Genomic DNA, 20,315 nt, shown 5'->3' with positions numbered 1-20,315 from the left:
CCCCCAAGGCTCAGTCCCAGGGGAACCATCCATACCTCAAGGAAGTCATCCCCCTCACTGGGCAAAATCTTGCCCTGCCGCCAACGCTTGAGGAACCATCTGAGCTTCATGAAGAGCAGCAGAAAGTTGTGCTTGAATTGCTGGGACTCTTGCACCAGCATGTTCTTCTCCTGGCTCCAGAATTTCTGCTCCAGTCTCCGCTGGAGGCTCAGACTCTGCAGCTCAAACTCCCGCCTCAGGAGCGCCCTCTGCTGGTCCTCCTTCAGCTGGGAGAGGAACGAGAGCATGAGCGCCCTGCAGCTGTCTTCCCAGCCCTACGCCATCCCATTCCAGGCCTCAGATAAAGACAGAGAGCACACTTTGGGAGGTGCCTGTTGGTGATCCCTGCCAGGGGCTCCACCACTATCAGTTCATTCTGTTAAGATAAACCCCAGAGAAGAGAAACTGATAAAAGCAGCAATCCCTAACAATCACCATTAGGGATCAGTGAGAAGCGAGAGAGGTGAAACCGGCTCTTTCTCACTATAAAACCATGACATCACATAATGAACGCATAGTGGCTGCTAAAGTTTCACGGGGACGCTCACATTTAGTAAGGAACCCGTGCCGGTGAGCCATGATGGAAGGAAGAGGTGACCCATGTGGAACAAAGGGCATGCCAGGAGTGAGAATATGCGATTCCTAGGAAGGCATGCAAGGTCATGACGAAGAGAGGGCAGAGACCTGGATTAGAATTTCACCCTGGGGAATGTGCTTCAGCTCCCTGGGCATCAGTCTCTCGTCTATAAAATGGGGACACCTCATAGGGGAAACCTTAAGGATTAAAGAACATAATGTGTGAAAAGAGCACTGCATGGACCTGATATACAGTAAGGGCTTAATACATGCTTTCTATTAGCAAGACAATCTGCCTTAATTACCAGCCAGACCTATGGCCTTTCTGCTACAGGTTTTCAGCTCTGCTGGAGGCAGTATTTCATAGTTGGGAAACTGAGGCCCAGAGAGGAGACAGGATTGGCCTGAGGTCACATAAGCCATCAATGACAAGCCCAGGATTCCAGCCCAGTCTGGCACAATGAAGTACAGCGAGGGCCGGAAGACTCAGGTTTCCCCAGGACCCTTGCCTTCTGAAGCCCCTTGGAGGCCTTAGGTTTCTGCCTTCAGTTCAGGGAAGAGAGGAGGAGTTGGTGCAGGGGCCGGGGGCATTGGGCACCACCCACCTGGACCACTTTCTGGTTGAAGTTGTCGGCCTCCTCCTTCCGTAGCTGCCGCTCCTGGGAAAGCTGCTCTTGCAGGCCCCGGAGGCTGTCATGGGCCTCAGCCAGCACCAGCTGCAGCTCCCTGATCTGGGGTAGGGATGCGGGACACAGACAGAGGGAGAGAGCAGGAAGGGGATAGAAGCTGCAGTCAGAGAACGAGAGTTAAGCGGGACCCAAGCTGTCCTTTGAGCACAAATCAGGCACAACGTCTGTCCCTACTTCAGGGGATTGTCATAAAGATCAAACAAAACAGTGCACATCAAATCTACCTTTATCAGAATTTCACCTTGATCATTTCTCTCTTCAAAATGCAGTTGAGGAAAATAACATACTGAGAAAGTTGAGTCTGATTCACAAAGATGTTTGCTGTCTCACTATTTATAATTGTAAAAATCTAAACTTTTTTTTTTTTATTTCTAGGAGAGAGACAGAGAGAGAGACAGTGTGAGCAGGGGAGGGTCAGAGAGAGAGGGAGTCACAGACTGAAACAGGCTCCAGGCTCTGAGCTGGCAGTCAGCACAGAGCCTGATGCGGGACTTGAACCCACGAACCGTGAGATCATGACCTAAGCGAAAATCGGACGCTTAACCAACTAAGCCACCCAGGCGCCCCTATAATTGCAAAAATTTAAAAACAACTCGGATAAAGGAATTAACATGCATGGTTAATAGGTCTATACATATATAAAAGTCCAATCAACTGTACACGTAAGGATAGTGTCCTTTATTGTAGGTACACTGGTATGTTATACTTCAATAAAAAGTAAAAAAGATCTATATCTCCACAGAAAAACAGGAAGGACATGGACACACACTCAATGTGAACAGCGGTTAACTAAGTGACAATTTTGGGATCCCGACTTTAAGTCTTTCTGCAATGCTGCTTAGGGATTTTGCTGTAGTTATTCATTGCTGCTAGTGACTATGTAATAAAATCTTGGGAAAAAGACAGTAAAACTCTACATTTTGAGGGGAAATTGTGTTTACAAGTATTTGTAGCTAAACAGGCAAAACTAATCTATTCTGTTAGAAGTCAGGATGGGGACTAGATGGGGACAGAAGGAAGGCTTCAGGGACAAGTCATGCTCTGCTTATTAATCTGCTTTCTGATGACAGAGAAGTGTTCAGTTTGTGAAAGTTATTTGAGCTATCCACTTAAATGTACTTTTCTGTATGTATTTTATACTTCAATTTAAATTTTTTTAATGTTTATTTTTGAAAGAGAGAGAGAGAGAGAGAGAGAGAGAGAGAGAGAGAGAGAGAGACAGCAAATGGGGGAGGGGCATAAAGAGGGAGACACAGACTCTGAAGCAGGCTCCAGGCTCTGAGCTGTCAGCACGGAGCCCCACACAGGGCTCGAACCCACAAACCGTAAGATCATGACCTGAGCCGAAGTTGGACGCTTAACCAACTGAGCCACCCAAGCGCCCCCTAAAGAATTTTTAAGTATTTCTCATAACAGAGGGAAATGTTATGCTGTCATGTTAAGCAGGAAAAAAAAAGTAATGTCATCTGTCACTCCTACATAAAACCATCCCAAGCATGGCAAGATGTCCCTCTGTAAATAACATTTATTGTCTGGCCAATAGTATGGGCATCTGGCAATGGAAGGCACTCTGACTCAAGGTATACCTTGTATGCCTAGTTGACCTTAAAGATTCTTGCAGGGCTGGATACTATTGTATCCAGTACTGTCACTGCTCAGTAAAGAGTGGTTGAATGAAACAATAATCGAATGCATGGAGGTGACTCAGCTTATCTCTTTTTCTCAGAAAATGAAAACTTGGTGTCTCATGTCTTGTTTTGTTTTTTCCCTTTTTGCCATGGCTGCTAGGAGCTCAGACCACATAGAGTGTTTGATCCATCAGCTTCAAGGGAGCTTCTCCTGCTGGGCACTTGCAGACTGGCCTTACTGGGACTATAAAACTGCCTTCCTAAGAGTGTTCGGAAGAAAAGGGCTCTTAGGTTGGGGAGCACACAGAGGTCTCCACAGCTCAGGAGTCTCAAGGAGGCTCCATTCCATGCACAGAAGACTCTTCTTGCTTCTGGTTCATTATGAAGTGCTGGGAAAGACTCAGCAGGCTGGAGAGGGGCTCAGAACCACCAGGAATTCCTCAAGTACCAGGGAATTCTAGAAACTCTACAGCCACCACCCACTCTAATCCTCCATGTTACAAAGGGGAACATACAGCCAGAGAATGGGATCATGCCCAAGGCCACAAAGCCACACTGATGGGTCCCCTGAGGCCCTGAGATGTGTCATCCTCCTCCTCCTTATCCTCACCCAGTAGGGACCAGATTTAAGTCTTTTCATGTATTTAATCTTTTCAGCACCTTTATTTTGAAGATGAAAAAGCTGAGGGTCAGAGAGCTAAAATGACTGGTCTACAATCTCACAGCCAGTGTATAGCAGCAGATCCACAATTTAAACCCAGTCAGCCTGACTGTAAAGACGGCTGCCTTCCTGCTAAAGAAATTAGTGGTTTCACTAAATGGCATAAGTTATTAAATTCCCAGTGAAATTTAGTATAGGAAAACAAAATCAATTTCTTCAAAGGGGTTTATAGGCTTTCTTTTGTCGGGTCAAGAGAATGGCCCAAACTTCCTCATCTCCCTTTTTGCACCTGCTGCCTGGAAGCTTAGAACCAAATGGAATACTCAAAATCCACATGATCACCAGCTAAGCTTCTCCACAGACTGCCCAGCTTTGGGGAGGCCCCGGCCACTCTCCTCCTGCCCTCCCCCTTGCTTGATCAGGCCTAGGCCCACCTCAGAGGCGTAGGATTCATTGTCTTCAGCTCGATAAGGCCTGAAGCTCCGGCTGGGGTCGGGCTTGGAGTCCAAGTCACCACTGCGGAAGGGCTCTCGCATCCTGGGCTCCCACTCTGGCGGGTCCCTGAAGTCAGGCGGCTGCACCCAGAGGCACAGGCAGAAGAGACCAGAGGAAACAATGGGGAGGGGCCCGAGGGGTGCCAGAAGCAGCCCCCACTCCAGGCCCCTGGGCTCTAATAAGAGACTCTGACTGCCCACCTGAGGGCTGGGGCCCCAGTGGATTCAGCTCTGCAGCCCAGACCCAGCCCTGCAACTACTCAGTGAGTCTCTGTCGAAAGGATGAATGAGGAGCTAAGTGGTGAGCGCACTGATACTGTGAATGTCTGTCTTGTGCACAAACTTTCTTTTTTTTAATTTTTTTAATGTTTTATGTATTTCTGAGAGAGAGAGGCAGCATGAGTAGGGGAGGGTCAGAGACCGAGGGAGACACAGAATCCGAAGCAGGCTCCAGGCTCTGAGCTGTCAGCACAGAGCCCAACACGGGGCTCGAACCGTGAGATCATGACCTGAGCTAAAGTTGGATGCTTAACCAACTGAGCCACCCAGGCAACCCTCTTTTTTTTTCTTTTAACAATTTTTTAATGTTTATTTATTTTTGAGAGAGAGAAACAGAGCATGAGCAAGGGAGGGGCAGAGAGGGAGGGAGACACAGAATCCGAAGCAGGCTCCAGGCTCTGAGCTGTCAGCACAGAGCCCGATGCTGAACTCACAAACCGTGAGATCATGACCTGAGCCAAAGTTGGACACAGGCTCAGTTGGGGCTGGCTCAGAAGGTTTGTGCATAAGAAGGGCACCTGGGTCGCTCAGTCAGTTAAGCGTCCGACTTCGGCTCAAGTCATGATCTCACGGTTTGTGGGTTAGAGCCCCGTGTCGGGCTCTGTGCTGACAGCGAGCTCAGAGCCTGGAGAGCCTGGAGCCTGTTTCGGATTCTGTGTCTCCCTCTCTCTCTGACCCTCTCCTGCTCATGCTGTCTCTCTCTCTCTCTCTCTTTCAGAAATAAATAAAACATTTAAAAAAAAATTTTTTTAAAGAAAAAAAAAGAACACTCTTCCCCAATAATCTATCTTTCTAATCTCAGCTCAGATTAGAGGTCTTCCCTGCCCCAGAGTCTAGGTCACATTCACTGACAGGATATTTTGACTAAATCTTTCTTCCCCACTAGATGACAGAAGTTGGGGGGCAGGAATCATGTCTGTTTTTGCTTATCAGGGCACCTCCGGTTCTGATCACTGATCCCAAAAAGTATATGAACAATAAACACAGCATCATAAGTACATGAACCACTAGATACATTACATAAGAAAAATCAATTGTGTGGTCACAGTAGGTATCACATAAGACAATTTGGGTGAAAAAGCAAATGTATGAGAGAATGCACAGAGAAAGATTTAAAAGGGCGTGCCTTGATGATGAAATGGTCTAAGTCTGCACCACGTGACATACATAGCTACCGAGCACTTGACATGGGGCTACGGAGACCAAAGACATGAATTTTCAACTGAATGAAATTTTTATTAATTTAAATTTAAGGAGCCATATGTGGCTAGTGGCCTCTGTCCTCAGCACTGGGATAGCACTGCTCCAGACTATTGATAGTGGTACCTATAGGCAGTAAGAAGCAGAAAGGAGAGGCTTTTCCCTTTTTACCAGGCACTTCTAAAACTCCTTGAATGCTTATGGACTACTTTTGCAATGACACTTTTTAAAAAATTTTTTAATGTTTTTTTTTTTTGAGACAAGTGCATCTGCTATTTTGATTTTTTCTAAGTAGCCTTTTATACACATTAAGGCTAGAAGTTCATTACCTTTAGAAAGCCACATTTCTTACCTTTGCATAAGACCTGACAGGAGCTTTTATGTCTTCTTTTTTTATAGGTTTTTTTATTTTTTAATTTAAAAAATTTTTTTAATGTTTTATGCATTTCTGAGAGACAGAGACAGCGTGAGCAGGGGAGGGTCAGAGAGAGAGGGAGACACAGAATCTGAAGCAGGCTCCCGGCTCTGAACTAGCTGTCAGCACAGAGCCCGACGCGGGGCTTGAACCCACGAACCGTGAGATCATGACCTGAGCCAAAGTCGGACGCTTAATCAACTAAGCCAGCCAGGTGCCCCAGTTGGTTTGTTTTTTTAATAATACATGTTTGAAAATCAAAATTGCAAAAGAAACAAGACAAGAACAAAGGGCAACCTGGCAAAACAAAGAAGGAGGGAGCCTCAAAACCAACCCCTGTATCTATCAGTGGTAAATGACTAAGTGAATTGGGGCATATTCACTCAATGAGATCGTGTCCAGTAATGAGAATGAACAAATTATGACTACATGAGACAAGAAACAAAACAGTGAGTGAAAGAAGCCAGGCATAAAGGAGTATGTGTTATATGATCCACTTTATATAAAGTGCAAAGACAGACCAAGTGAAATCAGGAGAGGGGTCACCCTTGGGAGCAGGGATAGTGGCTGGAAGGGGATGTGAGGAGGGGCTTCTGGGGTGCTGGTCACATTCTAGTTCTTGTTCTGGGTGATGATTACTCAAATGTGCTCATTTGGGGGAAATTCACTAAGCTGTACACTTGTGCCTTATGTGCCTCTCTGTCCTACGTATGATTCAGTAGTAAGTTTCTAACAAAAAAAGTAATAGGGCTATGACTGGCACATCTTACCTGGAAGTCTGAGCCAAGGTCTTTGGCCAAAAGAATCTCCTTGGAGGGCCCCTGGGAGCCCAGGGCAGGCAGCGACGAGAAGGGCTCCGGCTGCTCCTTAGCAGAGCTCCCGAGGACGGTGTCCGCCTTCCGGGTGAAGGCATTGAGTTCCTGCTGGAGCATGGTCAGCCGCACCAGGATGGCGTGGATGAGCTTCGTGTCCCTGGGACCCTCGCTGTTGTCGGGGGCCTCATGCAGCCGAAAGTCAGCGCACTCGTTGTCCAGGTACAGGCGGAGGCCAGCCGAGAAGCCATTGGCATCGGCCACCAGGACATCAATGGCCTTGCTGACCAGGGCGGCCTGCTCCCTCAGCCCGGGCAGCGCCTCGGCCTCCCTGGCTCTGCAGAGTCGGGCAGTGTGAGGACTGTGGGCCTCGCCAAGAGCGGCGGGCACACATTGGGCAGAGTCCCCGGCCTCGGCGTCCGTCTCCAGCATCGGCCGCGTGCTCTGGCAGGAGGCAAGGTCACAGCGCTGGAGGTTGGAGAGCAGCACCCGGTTCTCGTACTGCAGCTTCTTGACCTTGCCGCTGAGCTCGCCGATCTGCAGTTTGGCAGCCGCCAGCTCCTCCTGCGAAGGCTCACTGAGCACGGAGCAGCTGTCCTCCGACAGCGTCACATCCAGCTCATGCTCTGAGCGGTACTTGGCCAGCTCGGCCAGCAGCAGCTTGTTCTGGTCCTCCAGCTCGGCGGAGGAGCGCCGGAGCAGCTCCGCCTCCTCCTCCACAAACTGCAAGTGTCGCCGCAGCTCCGCCAGGCTTTCTCCGCACTCGCTGCCGCCCAGCGCCGAGAAGGCCAGGCGCGCCTCCGAGCCTCCGCAGCTGCCCCCGTGGTCCTTCATGTCGTCCATCTCTGCCCGCAGGCCTCGGTTTTCCACCTCCAGTTCCACGATGCGGCGGCTCAGCAGGTTGGCTTCCTCCTCCACCAGCTTCAGGTGCACCTTGAGCTCGGTCTCCCGCGAGTGGGGTGCGTCGGCCAGCTCCTCGGCAGACAGGGCACTGTCCAGGTCGCCGTAGAGCGAGCGGTATTTGAGCAGCTCCTCTTTCATGCTGTCGTTCTCCTTGGCCAGCTTGGTGAGCTTCTTGCACATGAGGGCTGACTCCTCCTTTGCGAAGTGCAGCTGGCACTTCAGGTCCGCGCTGTCCTCCTGGGGCCCGATGGACGCGGGGACAGACATGACCCAGGAAGGTTAGTGGGGCGAGGCTCAGTACCAGCTACAGCATTTCGGGGAGCACCAACTATGTGCCAGGGTCCCAGAAATGAATCAGACAAGGCCCTGACTCTCCAGGAGCAGGCGTCCGGAGGGGGAGTAGAGAAGGAGACTTTGAACACTGCAGCAAAGATGGAGCACCACACAGCCTGGAGAGTCTAGGAAGGCTTCCTGGAGTCGGCGACATCCTGCCAGGCAATGGTTGCTACTTCTACTACTACCATTACTACTATAGTTTCCTCATCTGTAAAATGAGGGAATAACACTCCCTTCCACACAGAGGCATGGAGAGGATTAAATGAGATAATGTATGAAAAGTGCCTGGCACCCTTATAATCCAGGACCACTAGAGGCTAACTGTATTCTATATCTGACCTGTGGTACACATAGCACTGTATCTATCTGCCCATGTGAGAATCATGGGCTTGGGGCATGGCTTTCGGAAGTGAAGTGGGCATCAAAGCTAAGACAATTAAAAAGAGGAGGGCAGAGTAGAGGCTGAGGAAGGATGGGCACCTCTGGGGACTCCCCAGACCACCTGGAATTGGGCCTTCGACCTTCAGATAAAAACCCGCCTATGGGGGCTGCACGGGGGGCTAAGGGAGCTGCCGGGAAATACCTGCACCGAAGGCTTCTTGTCTGTCTTCCCCAGGGAGCGAGTTCCTCTTTTCTTCAAGGAATGCTAGAAAGTAATTGAAAAAAACAAAAACAAAAACAAAAAAGAATGAAAAACCTGAAGTTCATGTGGCTGATGTGCATCAAAGAGTAGCCAAGGTGCCTAGGGTTCCATGATAGCCCCCCGCCCTGCCCAGTCCAGCCCAACCATGTCCAGGCCTTCACCAGTACCACCCACCAAGGCAGAGGGGCCCTCAAGACCACCCAGCGGGCCTGAAGCAAGTGACGAGATGACTCTGATCACGCCTGCCCAGTTCTTCCCCTTTCTCCCACCCCTCCATTATGATCCAGGTGGCCTGGGCCAAGACCCAGAAATCCGGGTTTCTGTTCTTTTTCTCTCATTCATTCACCAAAGACTTCCTGAGTACCTATTACATGCCAGGTGCAGCTAGGCATAAAATACACAGCAGTGACCAAGCCAGACAGGGTACTTGCAGAGGCTGCTATGGTGCTCCACTCAGATCCCGGCCCCCTCAGAGCTGGGGCACTTGTTCCCCCAACTAAGACCTTGACGCTTAGTCCCCTCCCAGTGATGCCACTGGCTGAGGGCAGCTACCTCCTCCAAGGTCATGTGCCCTCCCTAGAGGGAGCCCACTTGCAATGACTGGTCCATGGCCCTTTGCCTCGACTCAGAACAACTCTGAATAGCCATCTGAGCTCCATGCTAACAAACAAAATGCATATAGATAAAACATCACAATTACCCAGGAGGCCTAGCAGTCCCTTGGTGAGGGACTGCTCAATTTTTACAATTAAAGTGTAAGTTTTCATGTAAAATTACACTGTAACAATCATAATTCAAATATCCAGAACCGGTAAGATGAAAAGAAATTAATAGCTTTCTTTTCTTTTTCGTTTTTAGAAATTGATAACTTTTAATTAGATAAGCAAATTCTACATGGAAAACAACACCCAGGGTACCTGGGTGGCTCACTCACCCAGGGTTAAGTGTCTGACTCTTGATCTCAGCTCAGGTCATGTACTCACAGTTCANTTTATGTCTCAGAAAGAAACAAATAGGGGCACTTGTGTGGCTCAGTTGGTTAAGCAATTGACTTCAGCTCAGTTCATGATCTTGCAGTTCAGGAGTTTGAGCCCTGCATTGGGCTCCACACTGACAGTGCAAAGTCTGGGATTCTCTCTCTCTCTCTCAATAAATAATAAATAAACTTTAAAAAAAAAGAATAAGTAAATAAACATAAACAAAAAGAAAAGGGGAGCCTGGGTGGATCAGTCAGTTAAGCATTCGACTCTCGGGGTGCCAGGGTGGCTCAGTTGGTTAAGCGTCCGACTTCGGCTCAGGTCATGATCTCACGGTTTGTGGGTTCGAGCCCTGCATCAGGCTTTGTGCTGACAGCTAGCTCAGAGCCTGGAGCCTGTTTCAGATTCTGTGTCTCCCTCCTCTCTGACCCTCCCCCTGTTCATGCACTCTCTCTCTCAAAAGAAATAAACAAAAATAAATAAATAAAGGTTCTCTTTAAAAAGTTCAGAGAATGGGCACCTGAGTGGCTCAGTCAGTTGGGCATCTGACTTCAGCTCAGGTCATGATCTCACGGTTCGTGGCTTTGAGCCCCATGTCGGACTCTGCTGACAGCTCGGAGCCTGGAGCCTGCTTCGGATCCTCTGTCCCCTGCCCCTCTCTGCCCCTCCCCTGCTCATGTTCCTACTCCGTCTCTGTCTCTCTCAAAAATAAGCAGTAAAATAAATAAATAATTAATTTAAAAATTAAGAAAGAAAGACCCTAAAAAAGTAAAAGTATAAATGACTAACTGGGGAAAAATTTTGCAATTTACTGCACTACAAAGGGCAAATATCTTGCCTACATAAGGAGCTTCACAAAACAGAAAACAAAAAGGCCAACAAACCTATATTAAAATGTGCTAGAGATGTGAAAACCTGTTCACAAGAAAAGGTATGACTTGTAACCATAGGAAGAGGCTCAACCCTATTCAAGACGAGAAATGTAAATTACAACTACGCATCCTACATGAGATATCATTTCTCACCTATCAGATTAACAAAAATCCAAACATCGGACAACACATTCTACTGGTGAAGCTATGGAGAAGTAGGAAAACTCCTTTATCGCTGGGAAGAATGCAAAATGGTACAAGCCCTACAGAGGGGAATTTGAGAAAATGTTACCATAATTTTTACTAAAGTTTCTTGATATTTAAAAAAACGACTCAGTTAGATGCGGGGTCTACTGAACACTCCACTTCTTCCCATGAGAGGGATGATTTATGTTAGAAGGGTACAAAACCACACTTAGGTTGCCTTTGACTTTTCAAGTTCAACAGGTATTTTTTGAGAATAAACAGGTGTGAAACAAACAGGAGTTTTTTTATTTTTTTTTAATGTTTATTTATTTTTAAGAGGCAGAGAGAGTGAGAGCATGAAAGGGGAGGGGCAGAGAGACAGGGAGACACAGAATCCCGAAGCAGGCTCCAGGCTCTGAGCTGTCAGCACAGAGCCCGACATGGGGCTCGAACTCAAGAACTGCAAGATCATGACCTAAGTCGGACACCTGATCAGCTGAGCCACCCAGGGGCCACACCCCCAGGTGTTTGAATACATACCCTCCCCCCCATGCTCCCACCTCTCATAGCCACCTGAGGGTGAGAACCACTGACCTAACCCAAGCCCTCCAAGCCCCCATCTCACTGATGGGTGAGAAAGAGGCCCCACAGCAAATCCATAGCTGACTTGGGACTAATTCTCGACAGAGCTCTTGATCTAGTTTCAGACTTGGAAGGAGAAAATGTACCTTCTTTGATGAGGGCCACAGTGAGGCAGCACAGTGGCTCTCAACCTGCGTGTACATCAGAATTACCTGGGGGAAGTTAAAAAAAATACTGATGGCTAAGGTCCCAGAGATTCTGATATACTCAGTCCACCATAGGTCCCAGGCATGAGTATTTTTAAATAGCTTCCCAGGTGATTCTATCTGCAGCTCAGGAGAAAACCAGAGAGCCAGGGAAATGAACTCCAGCTGGGGTCTTAAGTATATCTTGGAGCCCAATCAAATCCTAAAGGCACCTTTTGAAATGCAAATGAGGCAGGAAGGCAGAGGCTGATATTTCAGACTCAAGGTGCCAAGAGCAAAGAGCCAGTATTTGAGAAGGGCTGATCTGGGCTCTTTGAAAAGGGAGGACAAGGTAGGAAATGGGGTGATGCCACAAAACAGGTCCCCCCACAAAGCCCCTCTCACAAATGGTGCCAGGAAGGGGGTGCTCAGAAGGACACCCAGGCATGGAGTGAGCGGTGAGGTAGGGGCTCTGGGGAAAGATGGTCAGGCTTGCAGTTCCGGGTCTGCTTATCGTAAGCTGAGTGGCAGGGGCTGTGGCCTCAGCTGGGAACTGATCTTTGACGACCCCACAACACTGAGTTTGTGATCCTGGGTGAACCTCTTCCTCTCCCTATAAAATTGAGCCTCTTCAGGTAACCATAGCCTCTTCAAGCACTGCAGACTCCCTGGAGAGAGGAAGGGGGGGGGGGAATGCACAGAGAGGTCCCAGCCACCAGGTATGAAGGAATGAGATCATATAAAGCCTAAAGCCATTAAAAAGGACAGAGGGGAGTGAGATTTCCTGACAATGTGGCAAAGTCTCTGAAACATCTTGGTAAGAAAAAGAAGGAACTCGCGAAACAAAACCCACAACCCAAATGTCCACCAACTGCTACATGGATAAACAAAATGTGGCATATCCACATGAGGCAATATCACTCAGCCACTGAAACAAAACGAAGTGCTGATATTTGCTACAACACACATGTGTCTTGAGAACATCATGCTAAAGTGAAAAGCCAGTCACAAAAGGCCACACAATGTATGATATGATTTACATAAAATGTCCGTCACAGGCAAATCCACAAGTAGATTAAGTGGTTGCCAGGAGCTGGGAGAGGCAGGAGTGACTGTTGTCGGCTTGGGGTTTCTTGCAGGGGCAACGAAAACATCCTGGAATGAGAAGGTGGTGAAGGTTTTAAAATTCTGAATATCCTTAAAATCCACTGAACTATATACTTTAAAAAGACAAACTTTATCATATGTGACTTATAGCTCAATAAAGCTGTTAATAAAAAGAAATACCTAGAGCATGTTACCATTGTTATAAAAATAAGGGGTGTGTGTGTGTGCGCACGCGCACGCACCCACGCTTGCATATATCGCATGGGATGGAAAAAGGTCTGAAGAATATATACCAGGCCATTTACAATGAGAATACAGTGAACTTATACTTGACCCTCTTCTTCCCCCACATATTTTTAGGAGCCAGGGGACACAGTCTTCCAGCTTTTTCTTTAAAAAATTTTGTTTCATTAGAAAATGTTTTTAAAAATAAAATTTTAAGGGCGCCTGGGTGGCTCAGTGGGTTAAGTAGCTGACTTTGGCTCAGGTCATAATCTTTCGGTTGGTGAAATGGAGCCCCGCTTGGGGCTCTGTGCTGACAGCTTGGAGCCTGGAGCCTGCTTCAGATTCTGTGACTCCCTCTCTCTCTGCCCCTCCTCTGCTCATGCTCTATCTCTCTTTCAAAAATAAATAAATGTTAAAAAATGTTTTAAATAAGTAAATAAAATTTTAACATACAAAAATACATTCTCACGGTTGATCCATACAATGCTAACAAATCAGAAGCCCCTCCTAGGCATTCTCCTCCCCAACCTGAGGGTGACCAGAGCAGACAGCCAGCTGGAGCTCCTTGGAGACCTCTGGCTCTGTGTTTAAAATACTGAAATAGATGGTGCTCTTTTAGACTTTCTTTCCTTCCTATGTTTACTTGACTCTGTGATCTTTGATTTTTATAATAAGCACCTTAGGCAGAAGAAAACCCAAAACACCCAGTGTTTTTTACAAGTCTGTGTTCATGCTACATTTTTCTGCATGTTACAGAAACCATGTACACAATACAATCCCATCTTGACTTTCTAAAAATACAGAGAGGAACACATTGTATGAGCATAGAGAAAGGTCTAAAAAGATACAAACCAACCTGCTAACCATAGGTTACGCTGAGTCGGGAGTAGAACTGAGGGAGGTGGTTAAGAGAGGAGGCTTCCTTCGATTTTATGTAGGGTTTTGATGATTTCTATTATTTTGTGGATACCACTCACTTTCATATAGTCCAAACTTCAAAGACCTCAAAAATGGGGGCACAAAATGGGTGAAGGGGAGTGAGAGACATGGACTTCCAGCTATGAATGTATAGGTCATGAGGATGAAAGCACCAGCATAGGGAATATCATCTCAATGGTATCATAACAGGATTGCACAGTAACAGATGGTGGCTACACTTGTGACAAGCACCACGTAACTACAGACTTGTTGAATCACTATGTTGTACATCTGAAACCAATATAACCTCGTGTGTCAACTATACTTCAAAAAAAAAATCACAAAAAGGAATACAGTGAACCCAAGTCACCAGTTTCCTGCCCAAGACAACCAATACAACCAGAGTCTGATGTGCCCATCCTTACAGGGATGCTAGGCATGCATTTATGGGCTTTTGTAATGATACTTTTGCTTCACTGAGCTTATGTTGGAGGGGGGGGAGTGAATATATATGCATATATACATTTCAATATGAGTGTGCATGTAAATAGAAAAAATGTATTAGAAGCATATGCCCCTCCCACCCAAATAATAATTTGGGTAATTACTCAGAGTAATTCTCTCTGAATATTGGATTTCAGGTGAATTTTTTTCTTACTATGACTTATTTGTATTTTCGAATCTTTCTCTACTAAGCGTATATAACCTGTTGGGTAGATAGGGAAAATCACATTTTGATATTTTTAATATACTTTCCCAAGAAAAGTCACTGGGCACCTTTCCAACAGGCAGAGAGTTAGCTCTGAGTGGCATGAACCTCACCAGAAAGGGAGGGCAGTGGGCAGAGAAGGAGGGGGCAAAGCAGCAAACCCTTTCAGGACTGGAGTAATTCCAGCCTTTTCTGGTTAGAACGGACCCTTCCCCCCCACCTCATCTAAGCCATTTGGGCTCCCACACTACTCTTCAGCTCTGGAGGGAAAACAAGGCAGGCTCACAGAGCCCAAAGACCTCCTCCCCTCTGCAGGGCAGCAGCTGGCCAGGCGGCCTGGGGGCTGTGGTGCCCCTACAGGGAGCCAGGGCCTGTCAGAGCCCCTTTGTGGGGCCCCCAGGAGCAGATGCTCTGGCCCCGGGCCTCAGGAGAGTGGGAAGGAAGGGGCAAGGCAGGACAGTCCCAGACACCAACAGGAATGCCGTTGCTAAGTGACGGACCCTGCGGGCACATTCTTTGGCCTGGCACACATCAGGGGCTTCCCCACCTACCAGCAACACACAAGGCCACCTCTGAGCAGCCAGGGTGGCACCTCTAAACATCTTTAGTTTAATGGCTCCTGGTAGGAGCATGAGCTATGTCCTCCCTTGTCCTTCTCCAGAAGGCTAGTAGATTGTGTCCCTGCACCTCCAGCCCGCACAGAGAGGCCGCCTGAGCACAGCTCCAGAGGGCCCCCCTCCTCTCTAACACCTTCCCTGCGTCCGTGCTGCCAGGAAACAAAGACCAACCTTCAGGGAATAACATGAACCTTCTGCCAAACAGCTGGGCAGATTTTCACCAAATATGGAGGGGATGTTTGGAAGGGTCTCACTGAAAACACAGACTGTGCTATGTGTGCAAAATTTACTCTAGAGGGGACCTGGGGTGGGGGCGCATCTCAAAGACTGAGGCATTCTTCCCCCAGAGCAGCTGAAGCGGCTAGACAGAGGCCCAGTGGCTCTGTCTCGGGATGACCATCTGGGGGGAGGAAGCAAAGACTGGTTTAGACATAAAACCCAAACCAGAAGTCACTGGGACACCCATTGCCAAGTGCAGGCATTGATTTGCAATACAGACAGCACCTGGCTAGGGGCAGCAGAAACATTTATTTAAAGTAAACGCTGCTCAAGACGCACAGCCATTACAGCAGCTGTAAGGGTAATGATGATGGTAAGCAGTATTCACCAAGTCCTTCCTCCCTGCTAAGCACTCTACCTGCCTTCTCTGAGAAGTAGGGTTAATATTCCCATTTTGTAAATGAACAAACTGAGCCCTGGAGCAGTTACATGATTCGCTCAGCATTAGAGTCATTTCCAAGTAAGTCATTTCCAAGCAAAGCCAGCATTCAAACTCAAGCCCCTGTGACCCCAAATTCAAGTGTGCCCTGCACCACCCAGACCACGGCCAGGCTGCGTCAGATGACAACCCCAGCAGAACTAAGATTTGAACCCAGGTGATCTGATGATGCCATGGTCAGCAAGCACCCTGTGTACCCCGTCAGAATGGGAATCGGGACAAGAAGCCTGTGCAAGGACAGAGTCCTCACTCACTGAAGTGAGCAGCTTCTTCAGAGGTTCTGAAAACACAGCAGGGCCCTAGGAAGGCACCTACATAAGGCGAGGGGGGCAGGGCAGCACCGTAAGAGTCGGTGTGACTTTGGGAGAGTTCTGGGTTAGAGTCCCATCCTGGGTTAGAATCCCATCTCTGTCTTTTCCCAGTACCATCTGTGCGTAGTAGTCCACTCCTTGGCATACACCCAAGAGAACTGAAAATGTACAAAACCTGTTCAGAGCAGCCTTATTCATACTAGTCAAAAGGTGGAAACAACCCAAATGTCCATCAACTGGTGACTGGACAAAATGTATATTCATACAAAGGATTATTATTTGACCATAAAAATGAATGAAGTACTGATACATGCTCTGACGTGGATAAGCCTTGAAAACATTATGCTATGTGAAAGAAGCCAGTCACCAAAGATCACAAATTGCATGATTCCATTTGCATGAAATGGCCAGAATAGGCAAATCCACAGAGATGGAATGTGGATTAGTGACTGCCAGTGGCTGGAGGGAAAGGGGAATGGGGAGTGACTACTAACAGGTACGGGGTTTCTTTTAAAGGCAATGGAAATATTCTAGATTTAGATAACAGTGACGATTGTAACAACATTATGAATATATTAAAAACCATTGAATTTGATGCTTTATTTATTTTTAGATTTTTTAGAAAATGTTTAAAAAATTTTTCATTCTGNCGGGGCTCGAACTCATGAACCGTGAGATCATGACCTGAGCTGAAGTCAGACGCTTAACCGACTGAGCCACCCAGGCGCCCCTGAATTTGACACTTTAAATGGTAAATTTTCTAGTATGTGAATTGTGGTATCACAATGAAAATACCGTCAAGAAAGTTACCACCAACAAAATGAGGATAACAACATGATGTATGTCGGGAGGCTGTTGGTCGTTTCACAACGTGAGGAGGTATATAAAATGCCTGGTGCGGTGCCTGGTACAGAGCAAGCATTCAGACACAGCAGCCAGATTATAATACATCACGTCAACACTGATGTTGGCTTTCTGCCTAAAATACAAGAAGGGGGAATGATACTGGATGAGGGGGAGGCTGGTGTTACGATTCTTGAGCTGCAACCCAGCTGGGCAACGGTGCTACCACAGAGTGCAGCTAGGGCTGGCCACCCTCCCTTCTCTGTAAGGAAGAGCCATCTCCATGGCAACCACATCATCTCGGGCCAGGGGCTCCTGTTCCCAGCTGGGTGACACTATCGCCACAGCAACCTGTCAGGATGGCAAAGGCAGATCTGGATGATGGGACTCCAGCAGCTCTGGCAGAACTGCTCAGGGACACTTGCCTCCATGGAAACCATGTCTGAAGAGGCGGGGAGAAGGCACATAAACACAGGGCCATGCCCCCTGCCCAGATCCCGAGACACCAAGGGGCATGCCCCAGAGGACCAGCAGGCCTGACCTCGCCTTCAAAGGGGAAGCGAACCAGTGTTTCTTGAGCACCTACTGTATGCCCAGCACCACACAGGGCTCTTTACATGCATGACTACATTTAAAACAACAAATAATCCCCCTCCCCAAAACTCACCTTACTACAGCATGAAAAGAATACAAAGCAAAGTCATTTCCATATGCTATTCCCACCATCTCTCATTCCTCAGTTCAGTGGACTTTCCTCCAGACTTTTGCTGTGCGTTTACACACATACATACATGCTCCAAAACCAGTCTGGTCTGTACGCGTTTTCAAAATAATTAGCGGGATCTCACAATATATATAGCTCTCTCACTTGCTTTTCCTGTTTAACGTGCCTTAGAGATCTTTCAACATCAGTACATATATATCTACCTTATTCTTTTTTTAAATTGTCCTAAAGTATACATAGTATGAAATTTACCACTTTTAGTCATTTTCGAGTACTCATTTCAGTGGCATTAAGTGCATTCACTCACGGTTGTCAAGCAACCGCTATTCACCTCTAGAACTTTTTTCATTATCCTAAACTAAAACTCCGCACCCATTGAACACCACCAATTCCCCACCCCCTCCTCCCTCCAGCTCCTGGTAACCTGTATCCTGCTTTCTGTCTCTATGAATTTAACTACCCAATGTATGTCCTGTAAGTGGAATCACAATACTGGTCCATTGGTGGCCGGTTCATTTCACTTAGCATCCTGTCTTCCAGGCTCATCCACGGTACAGCATGTGTCAGAATTTCCTTCCTTTTCAGAGCTTACCAATAGTCCACTCTATGTGTGTACATTGATGGACATTAGGGCTTCTATTGTAAATAAGGCTGTGAGGAACGCAGGGGTGCAAGTGTCTGTTCATGACCCTGCTTTTAATTCTTTTGGGTGTATATCCCAAAGTGAAATTGCTGGTTCATATAATAATTGCATATTTAATTTGTTCAGGAATTGCCATACTACTTTATTCTTTTTTTTAATATTTACTTATTTATTTTTGAGACAGAGAGAGAGAGAGGGAAAGATGGCACAAGCAGAGGAGGGGCAGAGAGAGAGGGAGACACAGAATCTGAAGCAGCCCCAGGCCCTGAGCTGTCAGCACAGAGCCCGATGCGGGGCTCGAGCCCACAAACTGTGATATCGTGACCTAAGCTGAAGTTGGATGCTTAACCTCCTGAGCCACCCAGGCGCCCCACTACCTTATTCTATTTAACTCCTTCAGAGTGTTCTATGGTTACCCAGTCTTATTAATGGTTATAATCAACCTCATGAGCTGAGTACTGTTATTGTCCCGATATCACCGTTGGAAAAGCTGAGACTTAGGGAGGGATTCGGTCAGGGTCTCAGCCACATCTCTGCCGAGGAAGGGTGGGTGAATTCAGGCAAGCTGTCCCTGTCTGGGCCTCAGTTTCCTCTCCTTTACAACAGGAACATGCTGAGCTCCAAGGCACTGTCTGAAACCATCTCCCCTTTCCACACTATCAAGGGTGCCAGCAACGAGATGTGTGGACGTGGTCCGTGGTGCTGCGGGTGAGCCCATGGCGGACAGGAGGCTGCCTGAAGGAGGGAGCCTCTCACCCAGCCCTGGAGCAGGACAGGGCTCTGCAGCAGCCCTTAGCAGCAAACGTCCCATCTCCACACTGAGAAGACACTGGCACCTCACACCAACATGCCCAGGAGGAAGGGCAGCTGATGGACTGTTCTGGCCTCAGGGCTGTGATGTGTCAGCCCTGGAACACTCTCACGTCTGCCCTCAGGGAAGGTGAGGGGTGTCCCAGAACAATGTACAACCTAGGATACCCTCGTGAGCAGCCAGAGGGCTGAGGCCCAGCTGCACCTCCACAGTCAGAAGCCCTCCCACCGCCCCAGGCCATCTGGAACTCAGACCCCTGAATTCTGGAGGACCCTAGCCCCTAGCAGTCACCTAGGCTGATGGCTTTCAATAGGCAATCTGCAGAACCCACTGGGTCTGTGCCACCTTGAGGACATCCCTCCTTCTCTCAGGGGCTGTTTCCTCACCCAGAAAGTGGGTATAATCACAATCTCATTGGGCCTTTATGAAAATCATGCAGAGAAAGTGGTACCTAGCACACTGCATGCCCCACACATGGCAGAACGCAGAAAGTACACACAAGTGCAAGGACTCACATAGCAAAGACAGAGCAGCTGGTGTCTGGGGGCCACATGCAGGAACTAATGTCCTGAAATCTATGTCGAGACACTGGCCAGAGGCTCAGCCCCCAGCACCGACTTTACACAAAACAGCAGCCCCTACATCGTGTCCACACAAGTTATCCCAGCTAGTCCTCACAACAATTCAGGGTATTATTGTCCTGTTTTGTAGAAGAGGAAGCCACGGCAGAGGGCCAGGCCCCACAGTGGGTATCGTGGAATGCTTTTTCAGTTAATCTTCCCATAGCTGTGCGGTTCTTTTGTGGATGACTATCTCCTTCATTAGCCTGTGGGTTCCCTTTTTTTTCTTTTTAATGTTTATTTATTTATTTTGAGAGAGAGAACATGAGCAGAGAGAGAGGCAGAGAGAGAGAATCCCAAGCAGGTTCCACATTCAGCATGGAGCCTGACATAAGGCTCGATTTCATGACCGTGAGATCATGACCTGAGCCAAAATCAAGAGTCAGACACTTAACCGACTGAGCCACCCAGGCGCCCCTAGCCTGTGGGGCCCCTGAGGACAAGAACCGGTGTCTCTCATTCATCACTGTGTCCTTAGTGTCCAGCACACAGTGTACACAGTGGGTGCTCAAGAAATGTGTGCTGGAGGAATGAATGAATGAATAAGACAGCTGTCAGGGAGGCAGAGAACCTGGCTGGTGGGGGGGGGGGG

At 47.8% G+C, this 20,315-nt stretch overlaps 1 protein-coding gene across 2 annotated transcripts in view; it reads right to left on the bottom strand.

Annotated features, from left to right (window-relative positions):
• MTCL2 (microtubule crosslinking factor 2) overlaps nt 1-20,315 on the bottom strand; it is a 66,630-nt gene that overhangs the window by 20,768 nt on the left and 25,547 nt on the right. The window contains exons 4-8 of one of the 2 annotated variants that reach the window (XM_077778835.1): nt 8,616-8,678; nt 6,752-7,933; nt 4,028-4,168; nt 1,221-1,346; nt 36-266 (exon numbers count right to left, since the gene is read on the bottom strand). In XM_077778835.1, the coding sequence (XP_077634961.1) occupies nt 36-266; nt 1,221-1,346; nt 4,028-4,168; nt 6,752-7,933; nt 8,616-8,678 (1,743 nt within the window). The remainder of the gene's footprint in view (nt 1-35; nt 267-1,220; nt 1,347-4,027; nt 4,169-6,751; nt 7,934-8,615; nt 8,679-20,315) is intronic. The other variant, XM_077778834.1, reaches the window with a different exon arrangement.

This window comes from Crocuta crocuta, unplaced genomic scaffold (assembly GCF_008692635.1).
Source record: "Crocuta crocuta isolate KB4526 unplaced genomic scaffold, BGI_CrCroc_1.0 scaffold248, whole genome shotgun sequence".
Lineage (NCBI taxonomy): Eukaryota > Metazoa > Chordata > Mammalia > Carnivora > Hyaenidae > Crocuta > Crocuta crocuta.
The sequence above is the reverse complement of the archived record's forward strand: the minus strand, read 5'-3'. Positions and strand labels throughout refer to the sequence as shown.